Genomic DNA, 20,840 nt, shown 5'->3' on the forward strand with positions numbered 1-20,840 from the left:
CTGTATGTTTTCCCGAGGTTAGCTTTCTCTTTAGTGTGCGGATTAATCAAGAACAATATTAGTAGCTTGTAGTTTAGACTTCAAACCAGCAGGAGGCAGCAGAGGCTGGAACGCAACTGGAAGTAGTTAGCTAGCAGCTAGCTAGACGAGCTAGACCATAGCTTCGTCTGTGTTGCGTGTAGTTCATCATGAAGTAAGTAAACATGATCATATTAAACCGTGTGTTTGAGCCTCTGTCTTTATTCTTTGTTCCTGGCTCGTTGGTTCCTCGCGGACGATAACGCGCTAGCCAGTGCTAACAGCTAGCTAGTAAACACTGTTAAGTCGCTGTACCTCAAATATTCTCGGTGGCCAGACTCTGCGAAATATGGATAATTTAACGATTACATTTGAATAATCTAACCGAGGAGCTTGATCAAACACACATTCTGTGGTTACGTGTGTTATCTATTGTTAAATTCAGCATCACCAGACAACTCATGGGTTAATAAAGTTATTTTGGATTGTTTTATTCCTTTAATCTCAAACAGTCTTCTACGTGTCTCTTGTTGGCAGAGACTTAAATTTGGCCATAATCTAAACGGAGTCTGGTACGAGAGTTAGTCCGTGCGGGAAGCGGCTTTAGTGATGTTGTTTGTTTAAGAAGGAGTTTGAGTTTTTATGGTGAACACAACTGAAATAATTTCCCAGACATCTGATATTTTATTCCGTGTGACTGAACTGAATCCTGTGTTTTCTGTGGTCTGTAAAACATCATGACGCTAAAGATTCTGATGTTTAATGTTTAAAGACCTTTTCTGTGTTTTCAGTCCCTTAACGAAGGTGAAGTTGATCAACGAGCTGAACGAGCGTGAGGCCCAGCTCGGGGTGAAAGACTCTGTGTCCTGGCATTCAGTCTATAAAGACAGCGCCTGGGTCTTTGTTGGTAAGACAAGTAAAGACAAAGCGTTTAGAAGCGGGTGGCAAACATACGGGCCGCGGGCCAAAAGCGGCCCAGCGGATTATCTAATCTGGCCGCACCATGAATTTACAGTAAAAGTTACAGTTACCGGGTGCAACTTTAAAACAAACAGAGGGTATGCATTGACGTCACTGCCGCCCGGGGCCACGCCCCCTGAGGGGCAAAAACAAAATGAAATGTATCAGTAAATACAGAGACATGGGAAAATGTGGATTATCAGATCAATGGATTTGGAAAAGTGGATTAGCCTCAGTTTCAGTTAGTTCCAGTTCCAATAAATGTAGATAAATAAAAGATGCTAATGCTAAGAGCTTCACTGAGAAGTAACGTTAACCATACAATTCTGTAGCATTAAAAGGATGATGAGGAGTGATCACAAATATTCAGTTTATTGTTATTTATTGTTGGAACGGAAATAGTTACTGCCGGCCAAAACAACAACATCCACAAACTTATCTGACAGATCTCCAGAACAGAACTGAAGAACTAACTTAAGATATGACTTAAAATTAAGAAATGAATATTACCTGACACTAATGTCTTCAATCTCTGACTGCTTTTCAAATCTGTTGGTTCAGTCAGTCACACAACAGCTCTTCACCTTTTCTTAAATTATTTTTTACAGTTTAGATGCTATTAAAGTCTATGATTCAAACTAATGCTGCTAATCTCCATGTTCAGCTGTCACTTTTTGCCGCTCAGTGGCTGTAACCATGGAGACTACGCTGGCTGTGACGTTATGTCCATACGCTCTATGACATGAAACATGGTTTAGAGGAAATGATAATGTCTTGTCCTTCGTGTTTCTTCAGGAGGATTCCCCTACGAGCTGACGGAAGGAGACCTCCTCTGCGTCTTCTCTCAGTACGTTTCTGAACGCAGCCTGGCCTCAGGTAGAAGCCCCTCCCCTTTATCCACCTCCATCTTCTCTTCTCCAGGTACGGTGAGATCGTCAATATCAACCTGGTGCGTGACAAGAAGACTGGGAAGTCCAAAGGTTTCTGCTTCGTCTGCTACGAGGACCAGAGGAGCACCGTCCTGGCGGTGGACAACTTCAACGGCATCAAGGTGACTAGCGTTAGCCACGCTAGCCTCAACAAGCTAGCGTTGGCCACCTTAGCCCAAACAAGCTAACAGTGGCCACTCAATTAGCCACTTTAGCCTAAACAAGCTAATGTTAGCCACTTAATTAGCTTAAACAAGCTAAATTTCATGTTTCTGTGTTATTCTGAATTGCCAGTAGCCACTTGGTATGAATGTTGTTCCTCTCCTGTCCATCACCACATTAAGCTCCGCCCCCACTGATCTGATTGGCCCAGCAGATCTCAGCTGGAGAAGCATCCAGATTAGAGAGAGGTTGGACTAATTACTGATTGATTGGTCGTGTCTGTCATCAGATCAAAGGCCGGACCATCCGTGTGGACCATGTCAGAGACTACCGTCCCCCCAAAGACAACGAAGACATGGACGACATAACAAAGCGTCTCCGGGAGGATGGATGTGCCCCAGTTGCCCCCGACAACCCTGAGTCCTCCTCAGAGGACGAGCAGCTCGTTGTACCCACGAAGAAGAAACTCAAAAAAGGTGAGGTCATCAAGCTAGCTTGAACACGCTAATGTTAGCCACTGAATTAGCCTAAACAAGCTAACATTTTTTAAATATTTCTCCCTCTCAGACAAGAAAGAGAAGAAGAAAAAGAAGAAGGAGAAAAAGGAGAAGGAGAAAAAGGAGAAGAAGAAATCTGAGAAGGAGAGGAGGACCCGGGGGACCTCCTCCTCCTCCTCTTCCTCACCTCCTCCTCGTCCTCCTGTCATCAGAGTAAAAGAGGAGAAAGAAGACGCTGCCTACGACAAGTACAACCAGAGGGAGGCGCCTTTGGGAGGACAGAGAGACAACGAGAGGAGGAGGGAGACGGACAGAGAGAGAGAAGAAGAAGAAGAAAGGAGGAGGAGGAGGAACCGAGAGAGGAACGGAGACAGAGAGGAGGACAGAAGAAGAGAGGAGGACAGAAGAAGAGATGACGATAGAAGAAGAGAGTCAGAGAGGAGGAGGGAGACAGACAGAGAGGACAGACGAAGAGACAGAGACAACCACAAAAGAAGAGAGATGGACTGAGACAAGAGAAGAAGAGATAATAGATAAAATAAGAACAGTAGCAGAAGAAGACAGAGACATTGGACCATAAATAAATGAGGAAATCCGTGTTGTCTCGGTTGTTTTTTTAATTGATCGCCCCCAGTGGCTGCAGCTGTTATTACACCACAACCTTCGTGTTGGTTTGTTTTATATAAGTTTTGTAATAAAACCAAGGAATGTCCTCACCTGTGTCTCATTACTACACGTCTGCTGTTGAGTTAGACATAAAGATATTTTATTACAATCAGAAAATGGCTGCAATTCCTCTAACATCCACTAGAGGCTCCACCACAGTCAGTCCATAGACCACCAGGAGGTACTGTTAGCTGGGAGGCTAGGAGGAGGTACTATTAGCTAACAGACTAGGAGGAGCTACTATTAGCTAACAGACTAGGAGGAGGTACTATTAGCTAACAGGCTAGAAGCAGCTGCTATTAGCTAGGAAGCTAGGAGGAGGTACTATTAGCTAACCGGAAGAAATAATTCCACAGGTGTGTCTCGGATTGTCTCCAGGGACGGAGACAACTTCTAACTTCCTCGAATGTTGCATTTATTTACCTGTAATTCCACAGAGTATTTAAAAACATTAACGTCCCTGTTTCCTGGTTACAGAGAACAGAAACATGAGGCCAAGATTAGTCGACTAGTCATGATTACGTCTTTCACAATCATCTAAGACTAACTTAATAATCGACGCCATCGTTTATCGTTATCACATGTTTAGTAATGGTAAAGCTACAGCTTACAGCTGTACACGTTAACATTAGCTTCAGGCTAATGATGACGACTGTATTAGCCTTAGCACACAGGCTATGTAACATTATAACATGACATGCCGTGATGCTAATGTCAGTGCTACGTTACGGTGCTAAATAAATACGCTACCATGGCAACAACATGCATGCTGGTGCCTTAAAGCTACAATTTACGTAAGATCTGATTAGTTGACAAATCTCAAAAATAATCTGTTGATAGTCGATTATGAAGCCTGGGCCCTAGCCGGCCTCCAGGGACTCTCTGGTCCCCCCAGCTCAGGGATTCAAACCACCAACCCTCAGACTGAACTTGAAATCAGCTGCTGTGGTGCAATGAGACCCGGATCAGTTCGGTCTCCGTTCAGTCTCCAGGGTCTCGGCGTAGAAGGACGTGGTCAACCTGTCCTCACGGAGGGAGGAGGTTTGTCTCAGATGTCATTTCCTGAACTCAGCAGGAGTCTCTGTCCTCAGAACCAGAACCAGACCTGGACCCAGACCCTCAGCACATGGAGATGGTGACGTTGATCTCCAGGTTCCCGTTGTGGGTGAACAGGTGGGCGGTGGAGGCGTCCAACACCAGGCAGTCGCTGTCCATGATGGCGGCCGCCGCCCCACCATGGACAGGGCGGGGCCTGGCCTCCCAGCTGAGCCGGCGCCGGTCTCTGTGGAGCTCCAGCCGATAGGCGAAGGTCTCGGTCTGCTTCCGTGTCCCGATGAGCAGCACGACGGCGAAGAACTGCTGATGGTCCTGGAACCTCTGCTGCTTCTCCACCACCAGCAGGAAGTGGTGACTGAAGCACGACTGCATCATCAGCCAGACCACCGAGCCGGGGCGGTCGATGTCCATCACCAGGAAGACGATGTCTTCCCCCTGGAGAGGGACAGAACCCACGGTAAGGCTTTAGGAACAGATCATCAGAGGCCACAAGGACCAAGGTCTGGGTGAAGGACTCGGGTCTGGGTGAAGGACTAAGGTCTGGGTGAAGGACTCAGGTCTGGGTGAAGGACTCGGGTCTGGGTGAAGGACTAAGGTCTGGGTGAAGGACTCGGGTCTGGGTGAAGGACTCGGGTCTGGGTGAAGGACTAAGGTCTAGGTGAAGGACTCGGGTCTGGGTGAAGGACTAAGGTCTGGGTGAAGGACTCGGGTCTGGGTGAAGGACTCGGGTCTGGGTGAAGGACTCAGGTCTAGGTGAAGGACTAAGATCTGGGTGAAGGACTAAGGTCTGGGTGAAGGACTAAGATCTGGGTGAAGGACTCGGGTCTAGGTGAAGGACTCAGGTCTAGGTGAAGGACTAAGATCTGGGTGAAGGACTAAGGTCTGGGTGAAGGACTAAGATCTGGGTGAAGGACTAAGGTCTGGGTGAAGGACTAAGGTCTGGGAGAGGGACTCGGGTCTAGGTGAAGGACTAAGGTCTGGGTGAAGGACTAAGGTCTGGGTGAAGGACTCGGGTCTAGGTGAAGGACTCAGGTCTAGGTGAAGGACTAAGATCTGGGTGAAGGACTAAGGTCTAGGTGAAGTACTAAGGTCTGGGTGAAGGACTCGGTTCTAGGTGAAGGACTCGGGTCTGGGTGAAGGACTCGGTTCTAGGTGAAGGACTCGGGTCTGGGTGAAGGACTAAGGTCTGGGTGAAGGACTAAGGTCTGGGTGAGGGACTCGGGTCTGGGTGAAGGACTCGGGTCTGGGTGAAGGACTCGGGTCTAGGTGAAGGACTCGGGTCTGGGTGAAGGACCTGCAGCGTGGTGATGGACTTGTGGGAGTCTTTCAGGTGAGGCATGATGGACTCCAGAGAGCCGACCCACGTGCAGGTAGCCCCGGGACATGGACAGAGGGACAGCCTCAGCTCAACGTCCTCGTCCCGGTCAGACTTCGGGGTCTGGTGGACAGACAGTGGACACATGGAGGACGAGTACTGGAGAGAGGACGGAGACAGTGAGATTTATTACTCTTCTCTAATTCATGAGCATTTAATGTAAACGATGTGAAACAGCGCCTCCCTACACAGAGTGGTGGAACATGGTATTACACACTGTCGTCCTCCAGGAGGCCAGAGAATAAGAATGACGAACCAATCACACTGCTCGTCTGTGATTGGCCAGGACTGTGTCAAGGGAAGCCACACCCACTCTTTGGTCTCAGACAAGCACAACATAGTATCATAGTCGTCATCAAACCACTGAATGAAATAACTCAGTTTATCGCCCAGTGAATGAGGGCGGAGCTATTTCATAAAACTCGCCCACAGAAACAACTCTCACTTAAAGTTCCATCTTTATTTACAGTCCGTGAACATGAAGAGCTCATCTGACCGTAGGACAAACCGGACTCACCTGCTGAGGTATGATGTGTCCAACAGGTGGAGGAGCTCCGCCCCCTTGAGCTCCGCCCCTGACCTCTGACCCCTGCTGCTGGCTGGTGTTAGCGGTTAGCCCGGCGGCGCTAGCCGAGGTGACTCCGTGGGGGCGTGGCCAGCCCAGGAGGCAGCGCCACTGAGCGAACTCCCTGAGGAGGGGGAGGCAGGAGGCGGGACACAACATGGAGGACAATGGAGGCGGGGCTGGGGGCGGGGCAGTCCGAGCACTTCCTGGTTCTGTTTGATTCAGATTCATTAAGTCATTTAAAATCAAAGAATCAAAAATCACTCCTCCCTCCTCCTCCTCCTCCTCTCTGGATGATATGAAGATGACCAAACGCAGCCTCTCTCTCTCTCTGCAGCAGAACAACAACAACCAGCAAAAAATGAAGAAGAAGAAGAAGAGCTGAGGAGGAGGAGGAGGAGGAGGAGGAGGAGGAGGAGGAGTGCTCGTCTCTCTCTCTCTCTGTCTCTCAGACCTATGAATCGATGGGGGCGGGACAAAGAAACAAGAATAAAAGACCTCTCTCCTCCTCCTCCTCCTCCTCCTCCTCCTCCTTCTCCTCCTCCTCCTCCTCCTCCTCCTCCTTCTCCTCCTCCTCCTCCTCCTCTTACTCACCTGTCTTCCAGCTGCTCGTGTTTACCACCGGACACAACATGGCGGCCGCTGCCATTGGTCAGCTCATCACAGAGTGACAGGAGGTTCAGCCAATCAGGGAGAGGAGGCGGGTCCTTATGTACCACGGGACTTTAAAATGACAATAAATACATATAATAGAAAATAATCTATAATAATAATAATAATAATAATAATAATAATAATAATATAAAATAAATAGAATAAGTAAAATGATGAACAAATAAATGAAAATGAAACGAATACATCAATAAATAAATATATGTAGAAAATAAATAAAAAATAATTAAAAACAAATAGAAAAATAAATAAATGGGAAACTATATAAATAACTAGGAAATAAACAAATAACGTTTAATTATTATTATTATTAGAAGTAGTAATACTAGTAGTAGTAGTATGTGAGTACACATACAGTTTATAGTAACTTATGTTCAACCAGTTTAATTCCTTATAAAAGTTAAATATCTATTTCATTTTCAGCTCAGTTCGTCTTTTTTTAAACTATTTTTGAAGAATTTAAAAATAGTTTAAATGTTTTTTTTTTCAGATAAAACTTTCTTAATAATTAAATTACAATTTAAGAAGTTTGTAATAATAACAACAACAACAATAATAATGTCATATGAACTTGGTTTAAGGGTTAAACAGGAAGGTCTCATCCAGATTTGGCTCCTCTCCCTCCTCCTCCTCCTCCTCTCCCTCCTCCTCCTCTCCCTCCTCCTCCTCCTCCTCTCCCTCCTCCTCTCCTCTGACATTTAACTTGTCATTCTACACTTTCTCCTCCTCCTTCCTCCTCCTCCTCCTGCCTCCTCCTCCTCCTCCTCCTCCTCCTCACCTCCTGCCATGAACAATAACCTAAAACCATTCTTTCTAATCCAACTTGCCTCATCTCAAACTACAGGACCCATCCTCCATTCATCCTCTCCCTCCTCCTCCTCCTCCTCCTCCTCCTCCTCCTCTCCTCCTCCTCCTCCTCCTCCTCTCCCTCCTCCTCCTCCTCCTCCTCCTCCTCCTCCTCCTCCTCCTCTCTCTGCTCTGGAGTCGATGTTAAACGTTTAGTTGATCAGTGTCAGTAACACGATGAAGATGAAGTTCTCCTGCAGCCGATCCTTCCTCCTCCTCCTCCTCCTCCTCCTCCTTCTCCTCCTCCTCCTCCTCCTCACCTCCCTGCCAGGTAGGAACAGATAAATCCTAAGAACCAGATGTTTTTTATGACTAATCCAACTTAAAATGTTTTACTTAAACTTCATCTCAAACTGGATCCAGAGAACCCAGCTCCTTCTATTCATTCTTTTTAAAATAACAGGAACCAAACCAGGTTCAGATGAAACGTTATCAACAACAGAGAGAAGTGAAAGAGACTTATTTTAATAATGAACTAAACTGGGGAACTTCTGCTCCAGGACTAAATAAACAACATGTTTGTAAAACCAATACTCGTTTATACTGTATGATGAATAATATTTAACATGTTGCATCTGAAACTTTAACTCCAGTCTGAAACGTTTCCATCAATTTAAACTTCTTAAAGTCAATTCAAATGTTTTTACTTTTTAACAAACTAATAAACTAATGAGGCTAAACCATAGTAGTAATAATAAAGATGAAAGCCGAAGCCAGCTCCCCCTGGTGGCTGGAGGCTGCAGTCTAGGTCATAAGCCCCACCCCTTTCCATGTTAGTGGGCGGGACTTGGGCCAAAATAAAACACTAAAATGTATTTATGTTGAAGGATGGTTTGTGTCATGTCAGATAGTTAATAAATGTTCAAAACATCTTCAGTTTTAACAGGTTGGTTAAAATCACAGCATCAATAACAACGCAAGAACTAGAACCAGAACCAGAACCAGCTCATATGGAGGGGCCCATCTGCCGGGTCCTGGTGGATGTAGATGTGGATGTAGATGTAGATGTAGATGTAGATGTGTTGGGACTCATCATGGTCTATGACACATTTCCATTTTAGTCCAGAAGCTGTTCCTCCTCCTCTCACTCTAATCACTTCGTTCCTCCTCATGTGAAGGTCACTAAACACATTGTTGCCTTTTATGTCCATCTCCTTGTCTCCTCCCGCCTCCAGCTGTTTGTCCTCCAGATGAGCCGTTACCATGGAGACGCTGCCAATAAATATTACTGGAGCTGTCTTGGAAGACATTGACATAACTTTAAATTACAAAATTACAACCAGAGATTTGATTGGCTGGTTGGAGGACTGTCCAGTAGCTGCTAGGCTACGCTAGGCTATGCTAAGCTAACCACTGACTGTCTTGTCCCTCTGATCCAGTGTGCTCTGCAGCTCACGGCCGCTTCGCCCACAAACTTCTGAGCGACTTATTTTCCAACTACAGCCGCGCTCTGCGTCCGGTGGAGGACACGGACCACGTCATCAACGTCACGCTGCAGATCACACTGTCACAGATCATCGACATGGTAACACCACCCGACGCCTGGTAGCTCACATAGGCCCCGCCCCCTGCCATATAAGCCCCGCCCCCTGGCGTCTAGCTACAGCATAGGTCAGATAAGCCCCGTCACATAGACTGTAGGACGTTAATATAAGGCACCAAGTCTCTGGTCTGAACCAACATGGTGGAACGATCCTTTAAACTTCAAGAGAAAAAATAATCAAGATTTATTTGGAGCCAAAGTTTCTAGTAGATTGTTGTAGTTTATTTGAGTTTCTTGTAGTTCATCTGTCTATCTGGATTTAGATGTTGTCAGTAGCAGGAGGCGGAGGAGGCGACACGGCGGCCATCTTGGCTCCACAGTCTGTGGATGGTCCAGATGTTGATGCAGATGTGTCTGTCCAGGACGAGAGGAACCAGATCCTGACCACGTACCTGTGGATCCGTCAGGTGTGGAGGGACGCCTATCTCACCTGGAGGAAGGAGGACTACGACGGCCTCGACACCATCCGCATCCCCAGCAGCTACGTCTGGAGGCCGGACATCGTCCTCTACAACAGGTAGCACCCAAAACATACGGGGGGGGGGGGGGGGGGGTCTGTCCAGTCTCAAAGGAAAGACAAAGGTCAAGAACGTAGGACAATAGGAAGGAAAGGCTCACTCACTCCTGGTCCCCCCCCCACCCAGTGCCGATGATGAGTTCTCCAGCTCCATGGAGACCAACGTGGTGCTCCGTCATGACGGCCAGGTGACGTGGGACCAGCCGGCCTTCACTAAGAGCTCCTGCTCCGTGGACGTCGTCTTCTTCCCCTTCGACCTGCAGCAGTGTCATCTCACCTTCGGCTCCTGGACTCACAACGGGAACCAGATGGACTTGTCCAACGCCTTGGACAGCGCCGACCTGGCCGACTTCGTCCCCAACGTGGAGTGGGAGGTGAGCGTGGCTGGTCCTGAGCTGCTCACTAGTCCTGGTTCCTGGATGTGACCCGGTCTCTTTGTCTCCAGGTTCTGGGCATGCCGGCCAAGAAGAACGTGATCCTGTACGGCTGCTGCTCGGAGCCGTACCCCGACATCACGTTCAGCCTCCACCTGAAGAGACGCGCCTCCTTCTACATCTTCAACCTCCTCCTGCCCTGCATGATGATCTCCTTCCTGGCTCCGCTGGGCTTCTACCTGCCGGCCGACTCCGGGGAGAAGGTTTCTCTGGGCGTCACCGTGCTGCTAGCGCTCACCGTCTTCCAGCTGCTGGTGGCTGAGAGCATGCCGCCCTCTGAGAGCGTCCCACTGATCGGTGAGAGGCCGCTGTTAGCCGCTAGGCTAGGAGGCTAGGAGGAGCTACTGTTAGCTGGGAGGCTAGGAGGAGCTACTGTTAGCTAGGAGGCTAGGAGGAGCTACTGTTAACTGGAGGCTAGGAGGAGCTACTGTTAGCTGGGAGGATTGGAGGAGCTACTGTTAGCTAGGAGGCTAGGAGGAGCTACTGTTAGCTGGGAGGATTGGAGGAGCTACTTTTACCTGGGAGGCTAGGAGGAGCTACTGTTAGCTATGAGGCTAGGAGGAGCTACTGTTAGCTGGAGGCAAGGAGGAACTACTGTTAGCTTAGCTATGAGGCTAGAAGGAGCTACTGTTAGCTGGAGGCAAGGAGGAGCTACTGTTAGCTATGAGGCTAGGAGGAGCTGCTGTTAGCTGGGAGGCTAGGAGGAGCTACTGTTAGCTGGAAGGCTAGGAGGAGCTACTTTTACCTGGGAGGCTAGGAGGAACTACTGTTAGCTGGGAGGCTAGGAGCTGCTGTTAGCTGGGAGGCTAGGAGGAGCTACTGTTAACTAGGAGGCTAGGAGGAGCTACTGTTAGCTGGGAGGCTAGGAGGAGCTACTGTTAGCTGGGAGGCTAGGAGCTGCTGTTAGCTGGGAGGCTAGGAAGAGCTACTGTTAGCTGGTAGGATTGGAGGAGCTACTTTTACCTGGGAGGCTAGGAGGAGCTAGTGTTAGCTGGGAGGCTAGGAGGAGCTACTGTTAGCTGGGAGGCTAGGAGCTGCTGTTAGCTGGGAGGCTAGGAGGAGCTACTGTTAGCTAGGAGGCTAGGAGGAGCTACTGTTAGCTGGGAGGCTAGGAGGAGCTGGTCTGACCTCTGACCTCTGACCTCTGACCTCCAGGGAAGTACTACATCGCTACCATGACGATGGTCACAGCCTCCACAGCTCTCACCATCTTCATCATGAACATCCACCACTGTGGCCCAGAGGCTCCTCCCATCCCAATGTGGGCGGAGCTCCTCATCCTCAAACATCTCGCCAGGATCTGCTTCGTCTACGAGGGAGAGAACTGCATCAGAGGAGGAGCAGGAGGAGGAGGAGGAGGAGAAGAAAGAGGAGAAAACAAAATAGAAGCAGGAGGAGGAAGTGAAGGAGGAAGAGGAGGAGGAGCAAACCAGGAGGTGATAGTGACCGTCCATCACTCGGAGGAGAGAGGAGGGGAAGGAGAAGAAGGAGGAGTAAGTGAAGGAGGAGGAGGAGGAGGTGTGGAGGAGGCGCAGTGCATGCGTCTCCTCCAGGAGGTGGCGGTGGTGTCCTCCTCCTTCCAGGAGCAGAGGGCGTCTCAGCTCCGTGTGGGGGAGTGGAGGAGGGTGGCGAAGGTCATGGACCGCTTCTTCATGTGGCTCTTCTTCATCATGGTCTTCATCATGAGCCTCCTGATCCTGGGCAAAGCCGTCTGACCGTCCAATCACATCCTCAGGGGGACAGACTCCGCCCAACACCTGGTTGCTATGGTAACCCTCATATAAACACCCGAGCTCCTCTTCTTCCTCTAGCGTCACCCTCCTCCTGATTGGTCCCCTCTCTCCCAGTCACAGGGCTCCACTCACTTCCTGTGTCACTGTTGCTAGGTTACACAGACACATGTTTCAGCATGAGGATCCGTCTCCATGGAAACACCTTGTAAACCTGTTGAAGTCATTATCAGCACAGCAATAGAACAACACAGCAACCAGCAACACAGCAACACAACAACACAGCAACACAACAACACAACAACACAACAACACAACAATCAACAACACAGCAACCAGCAACACAGCAACACAACAACCAACAACACAACAACACAGCAACCAGCAACACAGCAACACAACAACACAGCAACACAACAACACAACAATCAACAACACAGCAACCAGCAACACAGCAACACAACAACCAACAACACAACAACACAGCAACCAGCAACACAGCAACACAACAACACGACAACACAACAACCAGCAACACAGCAACACAACAACACAACAACACAGCAACCAGCAACACAGCAACACAACAACACAACAACACAACAACACAGCAAAACAACAACACAACAACACAGCAACACAACAACACAACAATCAACAACACAGCAACCAGCAACACAGCAACCAGCATCACAGCAACACAGCAACCAGCAACACAGCAACACAGCAACACAACAACACAACAACACAGCAACCAACAACACAGCAACACAACAACACAGCAACACAACAACCAGCAACACAGCAACCAGCATCACAGCAATAGAACAACACAGCAACCAGCAACACAGCAACACAACAACACAACAACACAACAACACAGCAAAACAACAACACAACAACACAGCAACACAACAATCAACAACACAGCAACCAGCAACACAGCAACCAGCATCACAGCAACACAGCAACCAGCAACACAGCAAAACAACAACACAACAACACAGCAACCAACAACACAGCAACACAACAACACAGCAACACAACAACCAGCAACACAGCAACCAGCATCACAGCAATAGAACAACACAGCAACCAGCAACACAGCAACACAACAACCAACAACACAACAACACAGCAACCAGCAACACAGCAACACAACAACACAACAACACAACAACACAGCAACCAGCAACACAACAACACAACAACACAACAACACAACAACACAACAACCAGCAACACAGCAACACAACAACACAGCAACCAGCAACACAGCAACACAACAACACAACAACACAACAACACAGCAAAACAACAACACAACAACACAGCAACACAACAACACAACAATCAACAACACAGCAACCAGCAACACAGCAACCAGCATCACAGCAACACAGCAACCAGCAACACAGCAACACAGCAACACAACAACACAGCAACCAACAACACAGCAACACAACAACACAGCAACACAACAACCAGCAACACAGCAACCAGCATCACAGCAATAGAACAACACAGCAACCAGCAACACAGCAACACAACAACACAACAACACAACAACACAGCAAAACAACAACACAACAACACAGCAACACAACAACACAACAATCAACAACACAGCAACCAGCAACACAGCAACCAGCATCACAGCAACACAGCAACCAGCAACACAGCAACACAGCAAAACAACAACACAACAACACAGCAACCAACAACACAGCAACACAACAACCAGCAACACAGCAACCAGCATCACAGCAATAGAACAACACAGCAACCAGCAACACAGCAACACAACAACCAACAACACAACAACACAGCAACCAGCAACACAGCAACACATCAACACAACAACACAACAACACAACAACCAACAACACAGCAACCAGCAACACAACAACCAACAACCAGCAACACAACAACCAACAACATAACAACACAGCAACACAACAACACAACAACACAACAACACAGCAACACAACAATCAACAACACAGCAACACAGCAACCAGCAACACAGCAACACAACAACACAACAACCAACAACACAGCAACACAACAACCAGCAACACAGCAACACAACAACACAACAACACAGCAACACAACAACACAACAATCAACAACACAACAACACAACAACACAACAACACAGCAACACAGCAACACAACAACCAACAACACAACAACACAGCAACACAACAACACAACAACACAGCAACACAGCAACGAAGCAACACAACAATCAGCAACACAACAACACAACAACACAGCAACACAGCAACCAGCAACACAACAACCAACAACCAGCAACACAACAACCAACAACACAACAACACAACAATCAACAACACAGCAACACAGTAACCAGCAACACAACAACACAACAACACAGCAAAACAACAACACAACAACACAACAATCAACAACACAACAACACAGCAACACAACAACACAGCAACCAGCAACACAGCAACACAACAACCAACAACCAGCAACACAACAACCAACAACATAACAACACAGCAACACAACAACACAACAACACAGCAACACAACAATCAACAACACAGCAACACAGCAACCAGCAACACAGCAACACAACAACACAACAACCAACAACACAGCAACACAACAACCAGCAACACAGCAACACAACAACACAACAACACAGCAACACAACAACACAACAATCAACAACACAACAACACAACAACACAGCAACACAGCAACACAACAACCAACAACACAACAACACAGCAACACAGCAACACAACAACACAACAACACAGCAACACAGCAACGAAGCAACACAACAATCAGCAACACAACAACACAACAACACAGCAACACAGCAACCAGCAACACAACAACCAACAACCAGCAACACAACAACACAACAACACAACAACACAGCAACACAACAACACAGCAACACAGCAACACAACAACCAACAACACAACAACACAGCAACACAGCAACGAAGCAACACAACAATCAGCAACACAATAACACAGCAATCAGCAACTAGCAACACAGCAACCAACCTCTATGACTCTATGACTGTGTGACTCTATGACTCTATGACTCTGTGACATTATGACTCTGTGACTCTATGACTCTGTGACTCTATGACACTATGACTCTGTGACATTTTGACTCTATGACTCTGTGACTCTATGACTCTATATCACTATGACTCTATGACTCTATGACTCTGTGACTCTGTGACTCTATGACACTATGACTCTGTGACATTATGACTCTATGACTCTATATCACTATGACTCTATGACTCTATGACTCTGTGACTCTATATCACTATGACTCTGTGACTCTATGACACTATGACTCTGTGACATTATGACTCTATGACTCTATATCACTATGACTCTATGACACTATGACTCTGTGACATTTTGACTCTATGACACTGTGACTCTATGACTTTATGACTCTATGACTCTATGACACTATGACACTATGACTCTATGACTTTATGACTCTATGACTCTATGACACTATGACACTATGACTCTATGACTCTATGACTCTGTGACATTTTGACTCTATGACTCTATGACTCTATGACTCTATATCACTATGACTCTATGACACTATGACTCTATGACTCTATATCACTATGACACTATGACTCTATGACTCTGTGAGATTATGACTCTATGACTCTATGACTCTATATCACTATGAGCATAGAAATATAACGCATGAAAAAAGAATATAAAAACTGTCCAACATAAATATATGTTTAAAAACAGAATATACATCTATATGTACATCTATGCATGTGTGTATAGTACACGCCGTGAGTATCAACATGAACAGTACTATGTGCAAAATGTAACATGCCAGAAGAAGCAGAGCTAGCTATATGACGGTTACCATAGCAACTGGAGACGGCTGTTGTCTCCAGAGACGAGGACCAGATTCTGTGTTTGACACTTAAATTATAAATTGATAAAGTGAGTTTGATTTCCTGGAATCATCTTCATCATCACCTTCATCATCATCATCACCTTCATCATCACCTTCATCATCATCACCTTCATCTTCATCATCTTCATCATCATCATCATCATCTTCATCATCATCATCATCACCTTCATCATCATCATCATCATCATCATCATCATCATCACCTTCATCATCTTCATCATCATCATCACCTTCATCTTCATCATCTTCATCATCATCATCTTCATCTTCATCATCATCATCATCACCTTCATCATCATCATCATCATCATCATCATCATCATCTTCATCTTCATCATCTTCATCATCTTCATCATCATCATCACCTTCATCTTCATCATCTTCATCATCATCATCTTCATCTTCATCATCATCATCATCACCTTCATCATCTTCATCATCATCATCATCTTCATCATCATCATCATCATCTTCATCTTCCTCATCATCATCTTCATCTTTATCATCTTCATCATCATCACCTTCATCTTCATCATCATCTTCATCATCATCATCACCATCATTAAGAAGAGGAATCAGTGGCTTCTATCTCTTATCAAACCTCTTTGTTGACGTCGGTCAGCTGATGTGTGAGACAGATTTCAGTCCAATGGGACGTCTGTTTATTACCAGTGAGACACAAATAATTAGAACTGACATCATCACCAGGCAGGAAGCTGCTTTTATATTTATGGTCTAATTACAGGGAATAATATCTAATGACACCAACTATAATTACTGACATGAATCCACAGACTCATTAACATATCTACATACTTTATCAACACTAACTATGACGTGTTGCCTCCCGTCTGCTGGAAATGGTTCAACCCTTGACTTTAAAAGTAGGTGATGAGCCATGAAGCTGAGGAGGAGGAGGAGGAGGAGGAGCCACCAGGAGGAGGAGGAGGAGGAGGAGGAGGAGGAGGTGCTGACACTGACACTGAATGAAGACTCCATCTCCTCGTCTCCTTTGGACTTGTTGTTCATTTGAATTTAACCCGATTAAACCAGACAACATGTGTGTAAATATTCATTTCCTTTATTCACTGTGTACATATGTTGTGAAGCGATGAGACCCGTGGTCTGAAATGAGGCCTAGTTCTCAGAGGGTCGGTCCAAGCTTCAGGAAACTCTGACGTCCATTTTCATCTAGAATCGATGCCTTTAACAGAACCACAAAACCACGAGAGCAGAGAGGAAGTGTAAAGATGTCGACACTGAGCTGCTGGGACTGGATGCTGCTGCTGATCATCACAGGTATCGAGAACATTTCAAGACTTTATTCAAACCTGAATGAACACATGAACTCTTCTCATTAATGGAGGAAACATTTAAATAAGTCTTAAAAACAAACATCCTGAAAGTCATCAAATATTTTAGTTTCTAAAATGAACCAATGTTCCATGTCCGAGTTAAATCAGAGTCCATGTTTCCATTGATGTGATGAGACTGTGGTTCAGACATTTCCTGTTTCATTATAGAGCCGGCTAACATTAGCATAGCATGATTTGATTTCTTCTTCTGTCTCCAGTGTCTCTGTGCAGCAGCAGAGTTGTTGTTGTTCCATCTGGTTCAGACGTCACTCTGACCTGTAGCTATGATATAAAGAGACATGGAGCTCTGAGAGTTTGTTGGGGTCGAGGAGATTTACCAACCAGAGGTTGCAAAGATCAGCTGATCTACACAGATGGATATAAAGTGACAGAAAGAGCTTCCAGCAGGTATCAGCTGAAGGGTCGACTGGACCGAGGAGACGTTTCTCTGACCATAGAAAACGTCTCTGAAGACGACTCTGGGAGATATGGATGTAGACTGATGATACCTGGACCGTTTAATGATGAGAAACATCACACGGACCTGAGGGTGGACACAGGTGAGAATCTGATTCATTCACTTCAACCAAGCAACTCACTGGTCTGAGCTCTTACTCTGAAAATCTCTCTCTTAGCCAGAAGTGATGTCACCACGCCAAAAGGAAGTGATGTCACCATGTCAAAAGGAAGTGATGTCACCATGTCAAAAGGAAGTGATGTCACACCTAGCACAGCTACAGTATCCATGACAACGCCGGCTCCAGAGCAAGAGGTGATTTTTATTTTTTTATTTTTTTTCTCTCATCCTCAGTCACATTTATTGTCTAGAAGTTTGTTTGTTGATTGACAGACGTCCGTCATCATCATTGGAAACTCCGTGAAAGTTTCCTGCATCTTCCTCATCATCGTCACAGCTCTGACGGGTGCTGCTGTCAACGGTCAGTCAACGTGATGCTTGTTGGATGGTTGGTTGGTTGGTTGTTGGTTGGTTGGTTGTTTGGTTGGTTGGTTGTTTGTTTGAGTTGATGTTGGTTTGTTTGGTGGTGTTGGTGGTTGTGTGGTTGGTTGTTGGTTGTTTTGGTTGGTGGTTGGTTGGTGTTGGTTGATGGTTGGTGGTTGGTTGGTTGGTTGGTTGGTTGGTTGGTTGGTTGGTTGATGGTTGTTGGTTGGTTGGTTGTTGGTTGGTTGGTTGGTTGGTTGGTTGTTGTTTGTTGGTTGGTTGGTTGGTTGTTTGTTTTGTTTAATTTTTTTTTGTTTGGTTTTTGGTAGGGGGGACATGGTCGGCATGGACTGGACCAATCAGAGGAGACCTGAACATCTCCTCTTGTCTTTTGATTGGTTTATTTTCCCTTTGAGTTTGAATAAAAATAATATTCTTTTGTTGATTACTGATTTTTTGATTTGATTTATTTGACAATGTCATTAAAAATCACACCAGTTGTGTCAGAGCACACGTCCAAAGAGAAGAAGAAGAAACACTCAGGATATCACAGTACAGTTAATGTTTTATTTGACATCGAAGTGATAGAGCAACTTTTAATTGAAGCTTGTTGTTAAAGACTGTGTTGCCCCGCTGCATGATGGGAGCCCTGACCAGGCTGGAGGTCAGAGGTCAGAGTTCAGAGGTCATCTGAAGTGGGACGTCAACAGGTCGTAGAGGCAACAACAGCAGAGAGCAGCCGAGCAGAGTTTCAGACAAGAGCTCCGCCCATCGGGTTGATCCTGGTGAGGCTGCATGACCAACACTGCAACACAGCAACACAGCAATAGAGCAATCAGCAACACAGCAACACAGCAATAGAGCAATCAGCAACACAGCAACACAGCAACACAGCAATAGAGCAATAGAGCAATCAGCAACACAACAACACTGCAACACAGCAATAGAGCAATCAGCAACACAACAACACAACAACACAGCAATAGAGCAATAGAGCAACACAGCAACACAACAACACAGCAATAGAGCAATCAGCAATACAGCAACACAACAACACAGCAATAGAGCAATCAGCAACACAGCAACACAGCAATAGAGCAACAGAGCAATCAGCAACACAAAAACACAGCAACACAGCAATCAATATGACACGTGTTGTTTGGAGCTACTTGTGTGTTTTGGAGGGTAGTGGCCCCCGAGGCCCCCGTGGCCCCCGAGGCCCCCGTCATGGCCGCTCTGGTAGCTGGGCTGAGCAGGAGCTCCAGGGTAGAAGGAGTCTGTGTAGTTCTGATTGAAGACCTGTGGAGGAGACAGGGTTACCGCGGCAACACTGATGCTCAGGTTATTATCTGGAGCTGCAGTGCATGCTGGGTACCTGATACGGAGGAAAACCTGGGAAGGTGGCGGGCTGCGAGCTGAGAGCTGAAAGAAACAACCTCAGGTCACATGATCACATCCACAGTAAATAAACATGGACCATGACAAAGTAGAGCCCCCCCTAGTGGCTGGAGGCTGCACTGCTCTACAGGAAGAGCAGAGCACTCCTGCTGGTGGGCGCAGGTACTACACGACTGCCACTGTTATATTGTAATTTAATAAAATCAGTGACGAACCTGAAGGGTAAAGAGGACGATACGGAGGCGGCTGCTCACTCATCTGGAATCTGGACGGACTCTATGAAAAGAACATTCACAGTCATCAGCAATCAGCTGATCACGACCTTAGTGAACATGTGACTCTGCTGTCAATAGTCTCTGTCAGGGACCCGTCTAATTTCTGGTCATCTGACTTCATTCCAGGTCTAATCTCATTTACATGTCTCCGTGGCAACCGGGCTGGGACACAGGCCGAGAATGTCTCGCCCGAGACAAATAAACACGTTGAAACAGAATAAAAAACTTTCTGAAGTTTTCAGTCAAAGCTAACTTCATTCATCATTCTATCAGCTTTAGTTTAGGGTCACGTTACATGTTTTACATAAAAACATAAATAATTTCTTTAATTTGTCTCTATTTTAAAATGCCAAACTCCAGAGTCTTAAGATTTAGACACTTTCAGAAACATCTGCCTGTGAAGAGTCAAAACTAAAACTGTTCTTAAACGGTGTGTTTTTGTAATGGAGTCTGGTGGGAGAGACTGAACTCACCTGCAGCAGAAAGAAGATGTTCAAGATGAACTCTGTGGACGAGTGTGACACGAGACAACGGCCGGGACAGGATGAGGACTGAGGACTGAGGACCGCCTCCTCCGCCTCCTCCTCCTCCTCCTCCACCACCTCCTCCACCTCCTCCTCCTCCTCCTCTTTTCCCCTTTCGTTTTGTTCATCTCTAGAGAGTTGACGCTGTGTTTCACTGATCAGCTGAATTCACCTATAAACTCTTCAAAACTTTTCATCACACAAACATCAAACCATGGAGACATGATCGGTCTCCATGGCAACTCCATTCAATTCACTTTTATTTCTATAGCATCAATAATAAAACTAATTCAAAACCTGTCTAGAAACCCCCAAAACCAGAACCTGAACCTGAACCTGAACCTGAACCAGAACCAGAGCCTGAACCTGAACCAGAACCTGAACCTGAACCAGAACCTGAACCTAAAACCTGA

The 20,840-nt window shown here is 46.3% G+C and overlaps 5 protein-coding genes across 5 annotated transcripts; 3 read left to right on the forward strand and 2 right to left on the reverse strand.

Annotated features, from left to right (window-relative positions):
- Window positions 1-38: 38 nt before the first annotated feature.
- On the forward strand, window positions 39-3,282 carry rbmx2 (RNA binding motif protein X-linked 2). The gene is made up of 6 exons (XM_047607633.1): window positions 39-193; window positions 810-925; window positions 1,774-1,825; window positions 1,900-2,029; window positions 2,359-2,545; window positions 2,637-3,282. The coding sequence occupies exons 1-6, from the start codon at window positions 189-191 to the stop codon at window positions 3,074-3,076; spliced, it is 930 nt and encodes a 309-aa protein (XP_047463589.1). The 5' UTR covers window positions 39-188; the 3' UTR covers window positions 3,077-3,282.
- Window positions 3,166-6,512, reverse strand: LOC125021528 (E3 ubiquitin-protein ligase Siah2-like). Its single transcript, XM_047607640.1, has 3 exons — window positions 6,181-6,512; window positions 5,583-5,762; window positions 3,166-4,723 (listed from the first exon to the last, which is right to left on the reverse strand). The coding sequence occupies exons 1-3, from the start codon at window positions 6,457-6,459 to the stop codon at window positions 4,352-4,354; spliced, it is 831 nt and encodes a 276-aa protein (XP_047463596.1). The 5' UTR covers window positions 6,460-6,512; the 3' UTR covers window positions 3,166-4,351.
- A 1,411-nt stretch (window positions 6,513-7,923) lies between these two features.
- On the forward strand, window positions 7,924-12,264 carry LOC125021653 (neuronal acetylcholine receptor subunit alpha-10-like). The gene is made up of 6 exons (XM_047607775.1): window positions 7,924-8,017; window positions 9,126-9,271; window positions 9,652-9,806; window positions 9,934-10,180; window positions 10,252-10,537; window positions 11,396-12,264. The coding sequence occupies exons 1-6, from the start codon at window positions 7,924-7,926 to the stop codon at window positions 11,953-11,955; spliced, it is 1,488 nt and encodes a 495-aa protein (XP_047463731.1). The 3' UTR covers window positions 11,956-12,264.
- Window positions 12,265-16,454: 4,190 nt separating this feature from the next.
- LOC125021654 (hepatitis A virus cellular receptor 1 homolog) lies at window positions 16,455-18,242 on the forward strand. The gene is made up of 4 exons (XM_047607776.1): window positions 16,455-17,234; window positions 17,509-17,850; window positions 17,926-18,062; window positions 18,141-18,242. Exons 1-4 carry the CDS (start codon window positions 17,186-17,188, stop codon window positions 18,240-18,242), a joined length of 630 nt encoding a protein of 209 aa, XP_047463732.1. The 5' UTR covers window positions 16,455-17,185.
- A 535-nt stretch (window positions 18,243-18,777) lies between these two features.
- LOC125021571 (cysteine-rich and transmembrane domain-containing protein 1-like) lies at window positions 18,778-20,466 on the reverse strand. Its single transcript, XM_047607685.1, has 5 exons — window positions 20,377-20,466; window positions 19,844-19,904; window positions 19,606-19,652; window positions 19,400-19,529; window positions 18,778-19,035 (listed from the first exon to the last, which is right to left on the reverse strand). The coding sequence occupies exons 2-5, from the start codon at window positions 19,884-19,886 to the stop codon at window positions 18,917-18,919; spliced, it is 339 nt and encodes a 112-aa protein (XP_047463641.1). The 5' UTR covers window positions 19,887-19,904; window positions 20,377-20,466; the 3' UTR covers window positions 18,778-18,916.
- Window positions 20,467-20,840: the final 374 nt, after the last annotated feature.

This window comes from Mugil cephalus, chromosome 15, assembly GCF_022458985.1.
Source record: "Mugil cephalus isolate CIBA_MC_2020 chromosome 15, CIBA_Mcephalus_1.1, whole genome shotgun sequence".
Taxonomy (NCBI): domain Eukaryota; kingdom Metazoa; phylum Chordata; class Actinopteri; order Mugiliformes; family Mugilidae; genus Mugil; species Mugil cephalus.

Bases quoted from the DNA above. Each gene is read 5' to 3' on its own strand.
- LOC125021654 (XM_047607776.1), top strand. From the start codon at position 17,186: ATGTCGACACTGAGCTGCTGGGACTGGATGCTGCTGCTGATCATCACA. The intron at 17,235-17,508 runs GTATCGAGAACA...TTCTGTCTCCAG, and splicing joins GCTGCTGCTGATCATCACAG to TGTCTCTGTGCAGCAGCAGA. The intron at 18,063-18,140 runs GTGATTTTTATT...GTTGATTGACAG, and splicing joins CGCCGGCTCCAGAGCAAGAG to ACGTCCGTCATCATCATTGG.
- rbmx2 (XM_047607633.1), top strand. The intron at 926-1,773 runs GTAAGACAAGTA...GTGTTTCTTCAG, and splicing joins CAGCGCCTGGGTCTTTGTTG to GAGGATTCCCCTACGAGCTG. The intron at 2,030-2,358 runs GTGACTAGCGTT...GTCTGTCATCAG, and splicing joins ACAACTTCAACGGCATCAAG to ATCAAAGGCCGGACCATCCG.
- LOC125021653 (XM_047607775.1), top strand. From the start codon at position 7,924: ATGAAGATGAAGTTCTCCTGCAGCCGATCCTTCCTCCTCCTCCTCCTC. The intron at 8,018-9,125 runs GTAGGAACAGAT...CCTCTGATCCAG, and splicing joins CCTCCTCACCTCCCTGCCAG to TGTGCTCTGCAGCTCACGGC. The intron at 9,807-9,933 runs GTAGCACCCAAA...CCCCCCACCCAG, and splicing joins GACATCGTCCTCTACAACAG to TGCCGATGATGAGTTCTCCA.
- LOC125021571 (XM_047607685.1), bottom strand. From the start codon at position 19,886: ATGAGTGAGCAGCCGCCTCCGTATCGTCCTCTTTACCCTTCAG. The intron at 19,653-19,843 runs GTTCGTCACTGA...TGTTTCTTTCAG, and splicing joins TCGTCCTCTTTACCCTTCAG to CTCTCAGCTCGCAGCCCGCC. The intron at 19,036-19,399 runs GTAGCTCCAAAC...GCTGTGTTGCAG, and splicing joins CTACCCTCCAAAACACACAA to TGTTGGTCATGCAGCCTCAC.
- LOC125021528 (XM_047607640.1), bottom strand. From the start codon at position 6,459: ATGAATCTGAATCAAACAGAACCAGGAAGTGCTCGGACTGCCCCGCCC. The intron at 5,763-6,180 runs GTGAGTCCGGTT...TCCTCTCTCCAG, and splicing joins GACACATCATACCTCAGCAG to TACTCGTCCTCCATGTGTCC. The intron at 4,724-5,582 runs GTCCTTCACCCA...GTCCCTCTCCAG, and splicing joins AGTCCATCACCACGCTGCAG to GGGGAAGACATCGTCTTCCT.